Source organism: Dreissena polymorpha, chromosome 10 (assembly GCF_020536995.1).
Source record: "Dreissena polymorpha isolate Duluth1 chromosome 10, UMN_Dpol_1.0, whole genome shotgun sequence".
Taxonomy (NCBI): domain Eukaryota; kingdom Metazoa; phylum Mollusca; class Bivalvia; order Myida; family Dreissenidae; genus Dreissena; species Dreissena polymorpha.
Genome location: NC_068364.1, coordinates 30,485,486 through 30,506,401, shown reverse-complemented (window position 1 = coordinate 30,506,401; position 20,916 = coordinate 30,485,486). Strand labels below are relative to the sequence as shown.

The 20,916-nt window shown below is 34.7% G+C and overlaps 1 protein-coding gene and 1 long non-coding RNA gene across 16 annotated transcripts in view; both read right to left on the bottom strand.

Moving 5' to 3' along the window:
* LOC127847936 (uncharacterized) overlaps window positions 1-11,021 on the bottom strand; it is a 44,278-nt gene extending 33,257 nt beyond the window's left edge. For 9 of the 15 annotated variants that reach the window (XM_052380168.1, XM_052380170.1, XM_052380169.1 and 6 more), the window contains exons 1-3: window positions 10,872-10,932; window positions 9,943-9,986; window positions 9,125-9,276 (exon numbers count right to left, since the gene is read on the bottom strand). In XM_052380168.1, coding sequence (XP_052236128.1) covers window positions 9,125-9,276; window positions 9,943-9,986; window positions 10,872-10,874 — 199 coding nt within the window. In that variant the 5' untranslated portion in view covers window positions 10,875-10,932. Of the gene's footprint in view, window positions 1-9,124; window positions 9,277-9,942; window positions 9,987-10,871 lie in introns of all 15 variants that reach the window. The other 6 variants (XM_052380176.1, XM_052380175.1, XM_052380174.1 and 3 more) reach the window with 3 other exon arrangements.
* On the bottom strand, window positions 3,462-5,681 carry LOC127847937 (uncharacterized). The gene is made up of 2 exons (XR_008034259.1): window positions 4,826-5,681; window positions 3,462-3,711 (listed from the first exon to the last, which is right to left on the bottom strand). It is a non-coding gene; the product is annotated as an uncharacterized LOC127847937 (long non-coding RNA).
* Window positions 11,022-20,916: the final 9,895 nt, after the last annotated feature.

Below are 20,916 nucleotides of genomic sequence, written 5' to 3'. Positions count from 1 at the left end.
TTTTATTTGATTTATTGTTAAACTGATATAAACAAAAATAAAATAAATTAGATAATATTTAACGCACTAAATCAGGAAATCTTTTAAAATACATCATAACTCTGAATGTGAGTACTCGGATTTTTCTTCAAAATGTAAGATACCACAAGGGAAGTAACTGTTAAAAATAATTCAACAATTAGATAGCAGAGTTGTTTCCCTATTAATCTTTTTTTATGGAACTTGAAACCAAAATTGTGTTAAGTTTGAATGATGTTTTGTTCATGTACGGTTGAATAGATTTATATGAAAAACTTATAAATCTAATTTGATTAATTGGTATTTTCTGCAAAGTAGATTCATGAACAAATTATCAAGTGTGAATAGATTGAAACCGAGCGCAAAGCTACGTAACAAACCTTACGGACTCCTATCATATCGCATCTTAGGCTGGAATATCAGAGATAGACCACAATCAGTTACGAGTGTTCAATTGTGGTAGATCGCACGACGGTTGAAACATAGCCCAAACCTAAAAGGTCGCCATGGTGTTATGATATGGTGTCCGCCTAGCGACCGGGAGGTCACGTGTTCGATCTCCACTGTGGGAGCGTTCTCCCCCATAGACACCAAGAACTAGTTCTAGGCACAGGAAACGGACTCGATAGCGTTTCAAATAAGTAGTTAGTACTTTAAATGCAGTCGGGCTTAAATAAATAGGTTTAAAACTTTAAACTTAACTTGCCTGAAACCTAGCGTTGAAGATCAGCCAAGATTGTTTAAAACTCATAAAAGATGCATCATGCTAAAGAACGCTAAACTTCGACTCGTCGGCAATCGAAACCTAAATTGTTCTGAAGAATTCCTGGAAATGGTACCGTATGTGTACGGTGAAATGCATGCGCTCTAACGGGCTCTCTCAAAATCGCTACCCACTTAGCCTTTCTGTATAAAGCATTGTAACAAAAACATAACTTAATTGTCATGGTAAATTGTGTAGTGTCTTCAAACAAAACGTAAATGCGAAACATTTAACAGTGGCTGTGAGTGTATAATGATTCGCTCACTTTTTTTAATGGTGAGATGACGTCATTTAAACGTGCTCGTGAATGCACATCAATTAAAGAGCGACAAATAAATAGAATTTTCTTTTGAGATTCTGATTCACAAATTTATAAGAATGGTTGACATTTTAAGTTGAAAAGGACACTATTATACTGGAGAAAGCAGCCTGTGCTCGGCTTTTAACCCATTTATGCCTAGTGGACTCTCCCATCCTTCTAAATTGGATCAATTTAGTTCCAAAATTAGGGATGTCTAGTATATTTCTTTCTATATATTTAGAATATTTCTTACAGAAATTCCTTTAAGCAAACAGCGCAGACCCCGATGAGACGCCGCATCATGCGGCGTCTCATCTGGGTCTACGCTGTTTGCCAAGGCCTTTTTTCTAGACGCTAGGCATAAATGGGTTAAATTGACAGATTGAAGGCCATGTAGTAATTGAGATGTTAAACGCGGAGTCTTACTTTCCCTGCAGGACTTAAATTACTGGAACCGCGAGTATTGTTTATTGAAATAGCCTTCTGGGGATACTGAGCTTAATGCATGTGCGTTAAGTGTCATCTAATATTAGCCCGTGCAGTCCGCACAGGCATATCAGGGACAATAGTTTCCGTCTTAATGAGATTTGCGCTAAAATACTTCATTTAAACAAAAAATACCATAAAAGCCTAAATTGTTGTCCCTGATTGGCCTTCTCAGACTGCACAGGCTAATCTGGGACGACACTTTACGCATATTCTTTAAGCCCATTTTTTCCAGAACGAGTCCCAAATAAAGGCTTAATCTTCTCATAGGGTCAACTTCTATCGCTAGCGAGCCCTATGGTCACCGGCTATCGGTCCACGCACAGCTACCCCCTCCCAAACCCCTTAAAATTGACCGTTTGTACATACACAATATTGCTCAATTCATGTGTTTTTTAAGCTGTTTTACGTCACAGAAAATTATGCCGATTCATTAGCCCATTTATGCATAGCGTCTAGAAAAAAGGCCTTGGAAACAGCGTAGACCCAGATGAGACGCCGCATGATGCGGCGTCTCATCAGGGTCTGCGCTGTTTGCTTAAAGGAATTTCTGTAAGAAATATTCTAAATATAGAAATAAGCGTAGTAGACATCCCTAATTTGCGAAATAAATTGATACAATTTAGAAGGATGGGAGAGTCCACTTGGCAAAAATGGGTTAAGCTTGTCATGCAGTCTTCATACGGATTTCATGAACTAGGCCATTGCCTTTTTAAAAACATTATGTAGTCCTATCGATTTGTTTTCCTTGTACGTAACAGTTTTCGCTTGAAGCAATAGTTGTCGCCCATAATGCCGTTATTATAGAGCTTTTCTCACGAAGGCGTTTATTTATAGAAGCATGAATTACTTTTGTTACTTCGCAGGCTATGAAATGCTAAAAACCCCAAACCCAAAACATTATACGCTTTATCAGGTTTTCTTCAAGGCCAAGCTTGGTCCATAAAAGGACTCACTAGCGCTCGATTGGTAATTGTCGGCTCAGGTACTACTTAACTGTACCCCGGGTACTCTTAAGTATACTTAAATGTACCCCGGTAACGGTAAATATACGAACACGTACCCGAGAATGCTAACGCTAAATTGGTCGTTGTTGGCTTTTTTTTTAATTAATTATGTTTATAATTATATCGATATTATGCAAAATAGCCTGCTTATTATCGAAAGTCCTGCTCAAAAAGCATGTTGAGGAAGTGTTTTTTCAAAGAGTATTTTGTTTCGTATTCCGTAGCGCGTTTTACGACATCGGATTTTGGGCGGGAATAATACTCGGTTACAGTCTAAATTTGCCGGGTACGTGTTAGTATGTTTTCCGTACCCGGGGTACATTTAAGTAGTACCCGAGCCGACAATGACCAATCGAGCCCCACTAGCAAGCATTGTATCAATCGTAATACATCGGCTATCTCCGGACTATATAAGCAATAAATCGTCTGCTGATCCAGAGTGGCATTACATATTAAAACGGTACGGCTATTTTGACGATTTAAAAACCTGAAAATGATAAAACGTTGCAACGGGAAACGATTGAATAATTTGGAGAGTTCTGTTTTTGTCGTTATATTTTGTGATACTTCGAGGATTGCTTAAATACAGTATAAAATACATTACTGATTGTATGGGCACGGATGGTCGAGTGGTCTAAGCGATAGACTTTTACTCCAGGGTCAGTGGTTCCAGCTCAGTTGAGGGTTACCTTTTTTGTCTTTAATTGTATTCTTTTTTTACAGGAGCTTTTAGATCTAATGTTTACATTTATCAATATAAAGCATTTCATGACAAATTTATATACATGACAAAATCTGTGAAAAGGTCCCTTTAATTGACAAAGTCAAGTTCGAATTTCCGAGTCGAAATATTCAACTACATGTATTAGCAAAAATGCAATCTGTCGGCATTTTGTATCGCATTTATTATGGCAATATCGACAAACATACATCACTAAAAACCAAAATATTTCAAGTCAGAATCAAAATAATGTACTTCGAGAGGAAAGTCAGACTCAACCAGGCTTAATGTCAGTCTCAATAAAGGTTACATAAAACTAAATTTTTGGAGTCATAATCGAGTTGAGAATATTACACAATACAATGCGTTATTTTCCACCTCCGTTTCCGTGGCAGGGGAACAGTTGCCTCAAAATCTGGAAAATAAAACACAAGATGATTATTGATACATTATTATACAAGATATATCAATGAAGAAGGGTCTAATTAACAATTGGTCAATTATTTACATATTATAATGCCAGAAACATGAATGAGGCATGGTCTTAATAACAATCGCTATAGTACAAGTAGATTATTTACATATTATAATGCAAGAAATATCAACGAGGCAGGATCTTATATACGATTGCTATAACACAAGTTCATTATTTACATATTATAATGCAATAAATATCAACGAGGCAGGATCTTATATACGATTGCTATAACACAAGTTCATTATTTACATATTATAATGCAATAAATATCAACGAGGCAGGGTCTTTGATACGATTGCTATAACACAAATTCATTATTAACATATTATAATGCAATAAATATCAACGAGGCAGGGTCTTAGATACGATTGCTATAACACAAGTTCATTATTAACATATTATAATGCAATAAATATCAATCAGGCAGGGTCTTATTAACAATTGCTATAATTAGAACGTTCTGCTAGTAATAGCATGAGGACCTGTGCCATTCCTGGTATTCTATACGAATATAAAAGAGGCACTCGAATTTTGTGATCAATATCCATATTATAGTTGTGCATTATTTTTTTACTTGTAAACTGCTAATAGTTTAAATTAACCGATGAAATATAACTATTTATATGTTCCTGGCTACTCTTGAGAAATGTTTAACAATTTTTATTGCATGCTGAGAAAGCTCAACGGTTGAGAGAATAATACTATCGACGCCATTAATGTAATTATTTATATAAATGAAAACGATTGTAAGAAGTAATCTTACTACGGGAAGCGTTGACCATACATTTCTTAAATTAAAAGAAAACGTAAGCATAAAATTCTTGTGAAACTATTTAGTACATGAACGCTATTAATTTGAATCTTAGTACTTTTTAAATACTTAATCAATTATTTACTATACTAATTTTAAAACACGCACATTTATGTGTAATTATGTAAATCTGGTGTGGTTGTTTTTTTTATTCTGATGTAAGTCAGAATTGTTGACGACGGGTCAAAGAGACATACAGTCCTACACCGAAAACTGCAGCCACGGTAAAACAATACCTACTGTTGTATAGTAGTGTTCGAATTCGGGCTTCTCCAAAAGACCATCGGCTGCGAATGAGAATAATATAGTGTTCGAAATATATACAAGAAAACACACACACATGAAAATATATTGTGTTTGAAAAACGAACAATACAAACACACACAGGATATTAGATTGTGGTTGATAAACAAGCAAAAAAAACAAGTGAAAATATATCTTGTTTGAAAAAAGAAATAAAAAACACAAGTTAAAATATATTGTGTGTTTGAAAAACAAGCAACAAAACACAAGTTAAAATATATTGTTTTTGACAAACAAGCAACAAAAACGACGAAAACGACTTAAAAACAATGAGGAGCCATGTAGGTCTGTCGGGATTCTTAGTATAAACTTCTAAAAAATTCAGCAATCGTAAACGTAGCCTGACGTTTGAGTTACAGAATTGTGTCATAAATAAACTGTGGGGAACCATTCTATACATAGATGGTGACATCACTACTTTATTGTCACCTCTATTCTAAGACGCATCACATTCCCCTGGTTTGGGGAATTATGCTTCCGCCAAAGTAGGACTTCGTAGGAATGAAAATGTTAATAATGAAAGGGTGTGTGTTAAAAAAGAAATGTTATTAAATTATGTTTAAATGTGATTTTGAATCTCTATTAAGACTGATATCGATTATCAGAAGCACGATTACATGACTTACATGTACTTTCGCTTTCACTTTTTACTCGCAAAAGAAGTGCTACCCACAATTCCTTTCGCGTTAGTAAACAGGTCAGTTAGACCGGTGTGTACACAATGGTCACCTCTATACTAAGACGCATCACATTCCCCTGGTTTGGTGAATTATTATTCCTCCAAAATAGTTCTGCGTAGGAATGAAAATGTTAATATTGAAAGAAAATCGTTTTTTAATGTGTGTTTACAACGGAATGTTGTTAAAAGAAATGTTATTTAATTATGTTTAAATGGGTTTTGATTCTCTATTAAGACTAAGAGCGATTATCAGAAGCATGATTTCACTTTTCACTCGTAAAAGAAGTGCTACCCAAATTCTTGTCGCGTTAGTACACAGGTCAGTAAGCCGGTGTGTACACAATGGCGGGGAACGTCATTTTATACCCGCACAAATACGTCTCGACTCATCAACTGAGAGGATTATTCTCGAATCAGCGATTTTTTGCACTTTGTATAAAGCGACTCGTTAAAGATATTCCCGAGTGAGTATTTAAAACTACAAAAATCCAATACCGACGTAAAGAAGGGAAAAAAAGAATGAGAATTTCGTCATTGTTATTTTTCAACGTATTTATTCTATAATTTAACAAAACAAATTCGTGTTCATCATGTAAGTTTTAACCGGTAACGGGACAAATCAATCAGTTTAAAACAACACGAATTCAATGAACCATAAATATCGCGTATAAACAGACAATATGTAACGGGAACAAAACAAAAGGTCAGTTTTGACCGCTTTTTTTACAATATGGCGAATTTGAAGTTTGGAGTTTAAAGTTGGAAATAACATTTTGTGTTTTGATATTTGTTATATGGCATGCACAGTTTTGTATCATAAGGTAAGTTTCATATTTAAATAGATTTTTATTTGATTTATTCTTAAACTGTTATAAACAAAATCAAATTAAATTAAATAATATTTAACGCACCAAATCATGAAGTCTTTAAAAAAAACATCATAACTCTGATTTAGGTTTAAACTTAACTTGCCTGAAACCTAGCGTTGAAGATCAGCCAAGATTATTTAAAACTCATAAAAGATGCATCACGCTGAAGAACACTTAAACCCATTTATGCCTAGTGGACTCTCCCATCCTTCTTAATTGGAACAGTTTATTTCCAAAATAAGGTATTTCTAGTTTATTTATATCTATATTTAGAATATTTCTTACAGAAATTCATTTAAGCAAACAGCGCACATCCTGATGAGACGCCGCATCATGCGGCGTCTCATCTGGGTCTACGCTGTTTACCAAGGCTTTTTTCTAGGCGCTAGGCATACATGGGTTAAAATCGTTACCCACTTAGCCTTTCTGTATAAAGCATAGTCACAAAAACATAACTTATATGTCATGGTTAATTATGTAGTATCTTCAAACAAAACGTAAATGCAAAACATTGAACTGTGGCGGTGAATGTATAATGATTCGCTCACTTTTATAAATGGTAAGATGACGCCATTTAAACGTGCGGGTGAATTAACATATAAAAACGACAAATAAATTTAATTTTCTTTTAAGATACTGATTCAAACAATTATTTGACATTTTAAGTTGAAAAGGACACTTTTATACTGGAGAAAGTAGCCTATGCCCGCCTTTTAACCCATTTATGCCTAGTGGACTCTCCCATCCTTCTTAATTGGATCAATTTATTTCCAAACTTATGGATGTCTAGTATATTTTTTTCTATATTTAGAATATTTCTTACAGAAATTCCTTAAAGCAAGCAGCGCAGACCCTAATGAGACGCCGCAATGAGTTAAAGGCCATGCAGTTTAACTGAGATTTTAACCGCGGAGTCTTACATTCCCTTAAGGGATAAAATTACTATAACCGCGAGTTCATTGAAATAGCCCCCTGGGGATACTGAGCATGTTCGTAAAGTGTCATCCAATATTAGCCTGTGCAGTCCGCACAGGCACATCAGGGACAATTATTTCCGTCTAAATGAGATTTTCGCTAAGATACTTCATTTAAACAAAAAATACCATAAAAGCCGAAATTGTTGTCCTTGATTAGTCTTCTCAGACTGCACAGGCTAATCTGGGACGACACTTTACGCATATTCTTTAAGCCCATTTCTAGCTCGACTATTATATATGAAATATACATAGTGGAGCTATCCTACTCACCCCGGCGTCGGCGTTTCCGTTTCCGTGCCGTTTCCGTTAGCGTTAGCGTGCAAATGTTAAAGTTTTCGTACTACCCCAATTATGTTCATTGTCCCTTGACATATTGCTTTCATATTTTGTATACTTGTTTACCAACATGACCCCAACCTATAAACAAGAGCAGACAACTCTATCAACCATTTTGTCATAATTATGGCCCCTTTTCCACTTAGAATATGCAGCAAATGTTAAAGTTTTCGTACTACCCCATTTATTTTCATTGTTCCTTGACATATTGCTTTCATATTTTGCGTACTTGTTAACCAACATCACCCCAACCTATAAACAAGGGCAGACAGCTCTATCAAGCATTTTGTCATAATTATTGCCCCTTTTATACTTTAAGTTAGAATATGCATTATATTGATAAATCTATGTTAAAGTTTGCGTACTACCCCAAATATTTCCTATATCCTTTGACATTTTGTTTTTATATGTTGCATACTTGTTTACCAACATGACCCCAACCTATAAACAAGAGCAGACCACTGTATCAAGCATGTTGACATAATTATGGCCCCTTTTCCACTTAGATAATTGAACATTTTGCTTAAATTGCCATAACTTCTTTATTTATGATCACAATTAATTATTTCTTTGACAAAACAACACTTACCTGAATACCACAATGGATTCCACCCAAACAATACCCCACGCCCCTACCCAGAATCCTTCACCCCCCCCCCCCCTCTAACCTTCCCCCCCACCCCCCCATTTATTTTAAACATCATCTAATAAATTACCACACCCCACATTATACCCCCCTCTCACCCCCCTACCCCCTCTACCCCCCTACCCCCCCCCTAATTTTTTTTTTAAACATCATCTTATAAATTACCACACCCCACATTATACCCCCCCTACCTCCAATTTTTTTTCCTTTTTTTATTTTTGAAAGATCGTCTAATAAATGACCCCACCCCACATTATACCCCCTTTCAACCCCCCCCCCTCCCGCCCCCCCCCCCAAAAAAAAAAATATTTTTTTTTTCCTTTTTTTATTTTTGAAAGATCGTCTAATAAATTATTGAATATGAACAATTTCCCCATGATGGCTTACGTTATACTGTCAAGCACTCGAATAGTCGAGCGCGCTGTCCTCTGACAGCTCTTGTTTCCATAACGAGTCCAAAATAAAGGCTAAATCTTCTCCCTCTCCCAAAACCCTCAAAACTCACCGTTTGTTATAAACAATAACAAACAAACAAAAAGTGAGTCGAAAATATAATTTTTTATCAACTCATATATATAACTATAAAAACACTGATTTTACGCCCCTTTTTGTTTTGTTATTGTTTAAATTAAATTGACACTTTTGAGGGATTTGGGAGTGGGGTAGCAGTTGGGCAGCTTATGCCGTTCACCAGATCCTTTAATCAAACATCAATCGACATTTTCTTACTATTTTTATCATCCAGGGTGATGATGTAGTCAAACTCCGCGGTTGTTATTTTTCCGTCCTGGGGCATGTTGTCCATCCGGGCAAAGCCGCCGTCCACCATAACGGTCAGCTGGTGTCCATGCGGGAGCACCACATCGCAATGCGGTTGCGCACTACGTAACGAGATCGTGTGTATACGTAAGTTAGATTTTAGCATATAGGTATTGCGCAATACGTCACCACATTGTGTGTACACAATGCAAGCCAAATAATAATGTTTTGCTGTTTGACAGATTGACAACATAAATATAAACATTTACTATAAAAAAAGAGGCTTATTTGGCAAACAATGTCAGGAAAAAAAGTGTTTTCTTCTTCTTTTTGTAACAAAATACAACTCTTCTTCAAAAGCATGGATACATTTTTAAAAAAGAGTACAATGATGGTATATATGTGTTTTGAAAAGTTTACAGAATCACGATATGTGTGTATTAAGACCTCTCCCGAATATAAACGTAAAACACATTGCTCACACGACCATTTTCCAAAGTAAAAACGTAAAATAAATTCTGCTGAACTCTAACAGTCAGAAAATTAACCCATTTATGCCTAGCGTCTAGAACAAAGGCCTTGGAAAACAGCGTTGACCCAGATGAGATGCCGCATGATGCGGCGTCTCATCAGGGTCTGCGCTGTTTGCTTAAAGGAATTTCTGCAAGGAATATTCTAAATATAGAAATAAATATACGAGACATCCCTAATTTGGGAAATAAATTTATCCAATTAAGAAGGATGGGAGAGTCCACTAGGCATAAATGGGTTAACAGCATCATACATACCCGAATACGGCGCCTATTAAAGCGGTGAGGATGACGACGTGCATCTGAAAATATCCCATAAACCGTTACTCACTGAAACTTGCATACAAGTATCGCTTTCGGAAGACCAGGCTTAATGCATGTGCGTAAGGTTTCGTCCCATATTAGCCTTTGCAGTCTGCACAGGCTAATCAGGGACGACACTTTCCGCCTCAATTTGTTGTTTTTTTCTTAGAAGAGACTTCATATAAACGAACAATTCAATAAACGCGGAAAGTGTCGTCCCTTATTAATATTGGCGGACTGCACACGCTTATATGGAACGACACTTGATACTTTTTGTACTTTATATAAACGATCCACGTATAATTAAATGTTATGGAAACAACAAAATCATTCACAATTATGAAACTGTAACGCGTTCTTAACGCTTCATTATTTAAATAGCGCTCTGAGAAATAGGGTAAAACGCATGTTTACGTAAACTGTCGTCCCAGATTAGCACGTGCAGTCCGTGCAGGCTCATCAGGGACGATACCTTCTACATGAATTAAATTTTCGTCAAGAAGAGTCTGCCTGTAAACGAAAACTGCAATAAAAAAGTAACGTCCCTGTTTAGCCTGTGCGTACTGCACAGGCTTATGTGGGACGACACTTCACGCTCATGCATTAAACCACTTTTCACAGAGCGAGGTTCATTTGTGTCTATTTCAAATAATGTTTTTTCATCAACGTAGCTGTCTTTTCACTATGAGTCTACATTATAAGTGGAATTTCGCGCCTTGATTTATAATGTTTTTTTTATTTTGTTGAATATGTGACAAAAAAAAACAACAACACAAATGTATGATTTCAACCATCTGTGAATTACTGTAGTCCATTAAATGTCTAAAACGACAAAGCTATCATTAATGTATAAGAAACTAGTTTGATGTTAGTACTCAACACACCATTTATCCCAAAACCAACCGACAAAGAAACACTCCTTACCGTTTAATGCCGATTTAAAATCAGAACTAAGACCAACCAGAGAACCGCACAGAATTTATTTGTTTGGTTTCCAATGCGATAAAGACTCACACTGGCGGCGCATGTTACAGGGAGACGGAGGGGGGGGGGGCGTCGTGCGCCTTATCGAGAAAGTCTTAGTATGATTTCAGACATCGTGCAATCCATAGATTGATTAAAATTATTGTTATAACTAAGCGTATGTTTTGTCAAAACATTGTTGGTTGCAGTCCATATTGCATCTTTATAATATTAAAACGTAATTTCCGGTACTCAATCACACCAGAATCGTTTCCTTTGTTATTTGATATCACTGAATTAAAATATGTGCCTGGGAAATCGGAGAAGCATTGTTTATGTGTTTATGTCCTGTTTATGACAGATTTATGTCAATGCCTGTTGCTGATATATTTGAGATTTTTGTCGCTGACAGTTTTGATTGATTTCTATTCCTATTCAATTAATGTATGCACTGAAAGACAAAAGGTCTTAAGTAAAAACAGAAAGATAATATTACTCCGATATTATACTCTACAGTGAGAGTGCAGTGCGCATAACACTCAGTATTTCCCGCCCCCTCTATATGCAGAAAAAACGTCTTCCGCCGCCCCGGCGATCGCGGAAAAAATCACGCACGGGACACGTTTCAGTTACATGTGACAAGAAGGGGAACCACGAAGAATGTGACGAAGCTTTTGTGATGTTTGAAAATATGGCATGATATGACCAACAACCATCTGCCAAAATATCACAGAAACAATCACGATCTTGATACATTAACAGGTGAATTGGACACGTAAACACGGCACGAGATCTGTGACCAAGATTTGGTCATGATTCAAAAGTTGATCTGAAACAAACGGCTGGATTCGTTAAGATTGTTTTTGTGCCCCTCCCCCCACTGCGATGAAAATGGAGGAAAGGCATAGTGATCATTTTACCCATGTGTTTTTTTTTCGGGCGTATGAACGTGTCTCATAACGGTCGTTGGTGGGTATATGGATATGGGTGCATTCGTGCGTGTGTGTGATACCGAAAGAAATTGCAGCAAATGCGCATCATAGTTATCTGTCGCATGCATCAACACGGTGATAATCAATTTGTAAAGTTGAATCGTTTAAATCATTTTGGTCATAATACCTTGGTAAAGTTTGATATATACAATCTGTGTGGTCATAATGCCGGTGTAAAGTTCGATATTAAACAAAATGATATTAATTGTGGAATGATCGCACTTGAAATATCTACAATTGTTTGTTTTTTCCAGCTTCAGTTGTATTCGTCAAATTTTATTATCAGCCACATCTGCTTCAGAACTATTCAAAAGGCTATCAACCGTTCAAACCCCAATCTATTTGCATTACCTGTTCAAAGGTTTATTTTTTATATATTTATATTTGTGTGGCCGCTGCATTCACTGATGCGGGAGACATAAGGCGGTTGATGCGTGAGACATAAGGCGGTTGATGCGGGAGACATAAGGCGGTTGATGCGGGAGACATAAGGCGGTTGATGCGGGAGACATAAGGCGGTTGATGCGGGAGACATAAGGCGGTTGATGCGGGAGACATAAGGCGGTTGATCCGTTTGTACATACGTCCGTACGAGATATGTTTCTGTTATGCTTCTTACAAATGTCTGATATTTACATGGCCTTGTATTTGCATATAGTCAACGCTCCAACATCACTCTTTTCGCATGTTGATCGTGAAATGGACTACTTTGTCTATCATGAAATAGACTACTTACTGTGTTGATCATAAAACGAACTACTTACTTTGTTGATCATTAAATGGACTACTTACTATGTTGATAATGAAATGGACTACACATGTACAAACTATGTTAATCATGCAAACATTGAAAAACGTAGAAGTGAACAAAAAACTATACACAAATTAGTAGTCAATGGCAAAGATATAACAAACAGAACTCAAATACTAGAAGAACAACGTTTATTTTTCGAAACCCTCTATAAACGAAAAAATGTTGAAGATAACACCCTTTTTAAAAATACACATCACGCTTTAAACCAGGAGGAAAAACAACTGTGCGACGGATTGCTTAATGAATATGAATGTGGATTAGCCCTAAAAGAAATGCAAAATAACAAAAGCCCAGGATCTGATGGCATCACAATCGAATTTTATAAAATATTCTGGAATGATATAAAAACACATCTAATTAATTCACTTAACTATTCATTTAACAACGAAAACTTAACTACTCTACAAAAACAAGGTATTATATCACTTATTCCAAAACCTGGAAAAAACTTAGAATCGTTATCAAACTGGCGCCCGATTAGTTTACTAAACAATGATTATAAAATTGCAACAAAAAGTATAGCAAACAGAATTAAAAAAATATTACCATCAATCATTTCAAAATCTCAATCTGGTTTCATAAAAGGACGCTACATTGGTGAAAACGTTCGTCTTATCCAAGAATGCATCAACTATTTCAACAATTCAAATAATCCTGGTCTAATATTCTTTGCAGACTTTGAAAAGGCATTCGATTCGATTGATCATTCATTTATGTTCTCTTGCTTAGAAAATATGAATTTTGGCGAAAATCTCATTCAATGGGTTAAACTATTCTATACCGATATTAACAGTATAATCATAAACAATGGCTTCTTTTCAAACAGTTTTAACATCGAACGAGGGGTTCGACAAGGATGTCCACTCTCATCATCGCTATTTATTATTTGCATCGAGTATCTATCACATCACATCCAATCAAATAAACACATAAAAGGCATATCACTAGAACCTGACGAAGAAATCAAACAATTCCTATTTGCCGACGATGCAACTTATTTTTTAAATGACAATTACGATTCTTTCCATAACCTAATAGAGTCGCTAACCCTTTACGGAATGACATCGGGTCTTAAACTAAACAAAAGTAAATGTACTGTGCTACGAGTAGGTAAATTAAAACAAAGTAATGTTCAATATAAAAAAAAAATGAAATTTAATTGGACAACCGATGAAGCCACAACGTTAGGAATTACTTTCACAAATAATGAAAAGGATACAGTTCTTAAAAACATACTACCTAAATTACAGAATTTCAAAAACTGCTTAAAATCATGGCATCATCGTAAACTTACACTCATCGGAAAAAACACAGTATTGAAAACGTGTGCACTTCCTAAATTAATATATGTATTAACAGTTCTCCCAAATCCACCAAATGATGTTATTAACGATATAAAATCAGCAATATTTAATTTCATATGGGACGGTAAGCCTGATAAAATAAAAAGAACTCAGTTAATTCAATCTGTAGAAAATGGAGGTATCCAATTAACGAACATTGACTCATTCTTAAATGCAGTCAAATGCAGCTGGGTTAAAAGATACCTAGATAATACCAATACGAGTAAATGGAAATTATTCTACCAGAAAATCCTAAAAAAATATGGTGACTCCTTACTCTTTGAATGTAACATCAGCAATACTATCTTACATGAAATTACAAACGAAAACATATTTCTGTCTGATGTTCTATCAGCGTGGAGTGATGTCACTAATAACTTAGAAACCCAAACCAGCAGTAAAACAATTTTGTGGAACAATAAAGACATAACTTCAAACAATAAGACGTTTTTCTATAAAGACTGGTTTGAACGAAGCATTAAATATGTCGACCAATTATATGACTACAGAATTAAGGATTTCTACTCTTTTGATAATATATGCTACATATACGGAATACCTTCAAATAATTTTCTGAAATACTACACACTAATCAAAAGCATACCCATACATATTAAATCTGAAATCAATACAAATAATACACCATGTACTCAAACAACATTTGTAGAAAACATACTTGGAAGAAAAAACAAAACAAATAAAATATTTTACACACTACAAATTAAAAACCCTACAGAAAACTCCAAAATCCAAAATAAATGGCAAGTCCTTTTTGGAGAAAATGAACTTAATTGGAAACACATATTTACCATGCCATATAAAGCAACTATTGAAAGCACACTGAGAAATTTTCAATATAAATACATCCAAAGAATTATAGCTACAAATAAATATCTCTTTAAATGCAAATTATCTAACTCAAATCTGTGTGACTTCTGCAGTGAAAACATTGAAACTATAGAACATCTTTTTTGGGAGTGCAAACACATCCAGCCTATTTGGAATCAATTAATATCTTTTCTTGAACAACATCAACTAAACGTTAAACTATCTTTCTTAAATATAAGTTTCGGAATTAACTCATTGAAATCAATAGACTGTAATAATATTGTGAATTTTATGGTCATATTGATGAAATATTTTATCTTAAACATGAAGTACAAAAAACTAGTACCAAATTTTAATTGTTTTATCCATAGTCTTAAACTAAAAATCCAGATTGAGAAAGAAATAGCCCTCAGTAATGACTCATTACAAATCTTTGAACAAAAATGGAATCGGATTAAATTCTCATAATGTTTTGTCCACTTATATACATTCACTATAATGTTAGTTTATCTCTCTAAAACAGTTATGTTTATTGATTTATTTTTGTCAATCTGACAAGATCATTGTGAATATACAACAAAACACACAAGTCCAGCATGCTTTCTTCCGACTTTATACAACTCATCATTTTTCATAACTATTCCTCTGTTGCTCTTTTTTTTCTCTCTAAAAAAATATATATTAGCATATCTTGTATAACATGTTTGAACTTTATTGCTATGTACAATCACTATGTTGTATGATCATATACATGTTTACATTGTATGTATGATATTGAATTATAAAGAAAAAAAAAATCAGACAATAAATGTGACCTCTAAAAAAAAAAAAAAAAAAAAAAAAAAAAAAAAAAAAAAAAAATGTTAATCATGCAATGGACTACTGACTATGTTGATCATGAAATGGACTACTTACAATCTTGATCATGAAATGGACTACTGACTATGTTGATCATGAAATGGACTACTTACAATCTTGATCATGAAATGGACTACTTACTATGTTGATCATGAAATGGGCCACTAACTATGTTGCTAATGAAATGTACTACTTACTATGTTGGTCATGAAATGGACTGTTTATTATGTTGGAAAGGAAACGGACCACTAACTATGATGATCATGAAAAAGACTACGTACTATGTTGATCATTAAATGGACTGCTTATTATGTAAAACAGGAAATAGACCACTTACTATGTTCATCATGAAATGGACTATTTACTTTTATACTTATTTATTCAGACATTAAACAATCCTGGTTAACCCCAAATGACGCGTTGGATCAAACAAAAAGTGTGATTCCTACAAGGTTTTGGTACTTGCACGGTTGTTGTCTTTGAAAACCATACACACAAACACATTACCTGGCGTAATTTTTATCTTAAAACTGGCATACCTTTAGACTTACGGAAATTGTACAATTCAGAAAATAGGAAATGCTTCCAACGGGAATCAACGTTAATTGAACGAAGCGTCTTTAAAAAAAATCTTTTTGATACTATATTTTAGATAATTTTTAATAGTATGGTTTTTGCTGTTTACACGCATTTTTAAAGACATTTAAAAAAAAACAACAAGTTAACACTGCCTTGAAAATATGCTTTGAAGTCGGCACAGCAAAAACCACATGAATGGCTCAATAGCGTTATCTTTAAATGTGAAAATTAGAAATCTCTTAAAAACGTGACTAGATCCGTTGTCAGCTTTAAACAGATAAGTAGCGGGGTCACGTAAAGCGTGATATTTTATCATTTCTCCTTATCTATGGATACCGGTATATTCTGGCATAAATTAACGTGTATGAAAAGCGTTAACCAGTATTTCGTATAAGTTTAAAGCCACACAACGTATTTGGCATAGTACATTTAAGTGTAAATAAGAAACATATTTTATCTATGCCAATAAAAATATAAATATAAGATTGTTACAAGGTAGAAATCAGTCTTTTTGCGCTTTAAAAAAATATCGTTTGTCGAAATGGACGTATAGTATAGAAATCCTGCTTTCGGTTTTAAAAGCGGTACCGTTTGAAAAATAATAAATTGCTTGCTAACTAGGCTATAGATTTAATGACAACTTTGCACACTTTCAAATTGCCTCTATATGTATTGATTAACATGTATTTCATTTCAAGGCTTTAGGCTTAATGAAAGCTTTGTTTCATTTTGTTAAAATAGCCCTTGTTTGGTATTAATACCGCATTTACTCTGATGCAAATAAACAGCAAGTCTTTTTATTATAATGAAATAATAAATATTGGTTCTAAATATGATTTATTTAAAGTATTATTTAGGTATTTTAATGTTTATTTTAGAATGCATTATGAATTTAATGACTAAACTTTTGATGTATGCATAATTTTTGTCTACGTTCCTGTAATCACTGCGCATTCGCGGAAAATCCCGATTGTAAACACAATAAAAAGCGTATTTTCAGCCACGTACGCATTTGAGAATCTTTGTTGGTGTTTTAAGTAGCAAATATTTATGCAAATAAATGTGTGAGTAATTTATTATGCGTTTGAAAGTGAATGTATAATGATATTTTGTTTAAAAAGGAGTTTTAAAACGTTAGTGCCATCGTGGTTGTAGCGCCGTTAAATGTCGCATCGCCGTTATATGTCGCAGGCTATGAGATTTGTCGCAACGTTGACGATAAATGTCGCAAGGACCGATATATGTCGCAAATCCTACTGACGATATATGTCGCAACTTTAACGATAAATTTCGCAAACATTTCAACTGCCGATATATGTCGCAACATTAACGACAAAGGTCGCACACCTTTGTAAGTCATGTTAAAAATTAAATGGTGATGTAAACATGACTAAAACTTTAAAGTAAGATCTAGATTACCCGACGGGGTTCTTTGGGTCGATTTCCACCAGAATGCTGAGTTTTTAGTGAGTATTGTCCGAAATGGTCAGTTGTGGTCAGTATTGTCCGCAAATGTCAGCTGCGGTGAAGATCGACCGAAGCGGTCATATTTATTCATTTTCGACCAAAAACATTAAGTTTTATTCAAAATGAAAAAAATCCTTGTTTTGAATTGATCGGAAATCGGAAAAACGAGGTGCCCGTAAGTTTTCTTTGGGTTTGAGGCCGTTTGGACAAATTTGGTTATATGAGGTCAGTCTTACAGGAACCGTCTGGGCAAAACAAAATGTGAATCCCTCTGTTTATCTGCTGGAGACTGACAACTTTGCCATCTTTGAATAAGCGATAAAAGGCGAATATTCTTGGGTAGAACCGTCAATCGCACCGGTACCTGCTCAGCTCTTTTGCTCATTGTGGAGCCGGCAAAGGACAATGCCTTTCTATGAAAACTGCCAGGAAATACTGGTTCTCTTCTGAAACAGTTGGTCGTGCGGGTGCAGCTGCGCAATGCATTAGATACTAAACCCATAATCAAATTATCGCCGAATACAGCTCACTTTACTGTGTGAACGGCTTTACACCCAACGTCTCAATCAACGTAATCAGTCTCAAATGACAAGGACTCCGTGTCGGTCGTAATTACCAGTAAACTGAACAAGCTGTACGATTTTCCAACCTAAATTTGAAGAAATGCTTGCACTAAGGTCTGTGTCAATTCAATATTGGTGTACGGCGATAAGATAAGTTCAGTAGCTGAAAAAAAGTCTTTTTAACGACACATACATTACTGTTGTCATTGACAAAAATAAGATACAAACGACAATTCTTCATAGAAATCGCAATATATTTATGGCATTTATTGAATATGTTAATTTTACCAGATTATATTCAAATCTTCACAGTTGTCAAACAAATATTTCGTTTTTGCGCTCCCCTGAACGTTTTCGGATCTTTACAAGGGCGGTTTAAGGAGGGCGGAGGCAGCATGCGCCCCCCCCCTTAAATCAGCCAATATTTTTTTTAATTAAAATGCGCATATTTGGACCTTAAAATCGAATGCCAAAGGTTGCTTAACAAAAAAAAGGCCTTTGGCGATGAAATTGTATAGCATAAACTACTGTCAAACCTTTTAGGGTTAACAATTTTTCATTAAAGTACCCGCCCCATGTAAAACTTGACCTACGCCCCTCCCCGTATTCGAAAACCCTGGATCCGCACCTGCTTTGATGTCACAAAAATAATATCACAAATTTACAGGTGTTCAGATGACAGCCACAGTACGAAAGTTTTATTGCTAACAATCATTTTACAGACAAATCTATTTACACAAATAAATTTAATTGGAACCATGAAGACAGCGATGCTGATTTTTAGGTAATTATTGTTTATGTTTGATTTTAGTTGGGCATGAATATACCACGATTGCTCGTGTGATTAAACCATGGTAACTATAGCATACCTTTATATACCTTGATTTCATAAAAAGCTTTGCAAAGTCACATACATAAATTAAACGTGATTTGCATGAAATTTGTTGGTGAATTTTGACTTTTTTTAATGTTAAAGAAGATATTTTAATTTTGAAAGGCGATTATGAAAAAAACATGACGCTTACAATTACTTGTTGTGTTCGGAGGCGAACATTAAATTCCTTCAAAACGTAGAACACGGGTGCAATATTATTGGTTGTTCATTTTCTTGTATCATAAAGACTTTGCATATAGTCTTTAAACGAAATATTCAAATTGGTACAAAAATACTGTCTATTAACTAAATGGGTTAACTATTATTAAAAAATGCATTTAACATGAAAAGTATATGTATAAGAAAAACGTATTATTGTCGCAACTAGTATTTTCCTTAAAGCGTCGAGACCAGGACCGATTTCATTATCTATTTCCTATTTGGATTCAACATACTCCAATAAAGTTTTTATGCGAAAATTAGAACTCTTGAATTCAGAAAAGGAACGTCTTTGCATCGCCTGTCTACTCCACGGTGAAATATTACTTTTATATGGCGAAATATATTTTAATTAATGAATACACATATTGTAATTATTCAATTTTCTAGCGGAAATTTTGCGACATCTACGACGTCAAATCAAAAGCCGTCGACGTCGCCAATTAACGTATCGCGAGCGTTAAAGGGCGACTACTCTAAATGAATTTGTCGGAGCAGAAGTATAATGCTGCCATGCTGCCACCAGACTGAATACTTCGAGTTTTTTCATTGGCTAATTTAATGAAGCGCACGTGTCGTCGCAATTGACCAGTCGCCAAATTATCGATCGCTCCGCCCACATAGTCACGTGGTCTAGTGATTAGAAAAATCCGACAAGCAGATCGCAATTATAGCGGTTTACGTGAGGGAAATTCTATATTTGTAATGATGTATTATGCTCTTTTCTATAAAATAAATTATTAAAGCCACACACTAACCTAAACTGCTTTTTACAACGTTAATACAATCATAAAAACTTTAGAGAGAAATGGCGTAATCAAAATAAATGAGTTAACGGCAGACTGACTATCAGAAACGTTTCTTATACATATTATATAGGGAGGTGATGAAAAATCCGTTGTACAAATGAGCATTTATTTCATATTGATTTTGAACTTGTATTCAACCGTCTGACAGTGAACCCGGTGGCTATTCATATATAATTTTGAAAATATTTTTATTAAATGCAAATGACATATCCATATCATGATGGGTTTTTTGTTTATTAAAAATGTTTAGATCTTTGTTTTATTGAGTTATTTTTAAAAAGACACCGATTTTTTTATTTGGATATAAATTAAATTTTGATTGTAACCATAATTTAATACAGGCCTAATTTCGTGGTTTCATAAACAGATAGTCTAATATGCATTTTATTTCATTTATGTTTAATGCGAAACTGTTACATTTCACTATCAAAAAATGAAATGTTGGTATTACGGTGCTGTTCACGAACATTCGAATTGAGTACATTTAGCATATTATGCATTTGCTTATTTATAACAAGATGGCCCTTATATTTTAATTGCTGACATATAAGCACGTGTGGCAATTATTATGTTGCCCAAACTGCTTAATAATATTGTGCATCAAACGGTATAGCACGTTT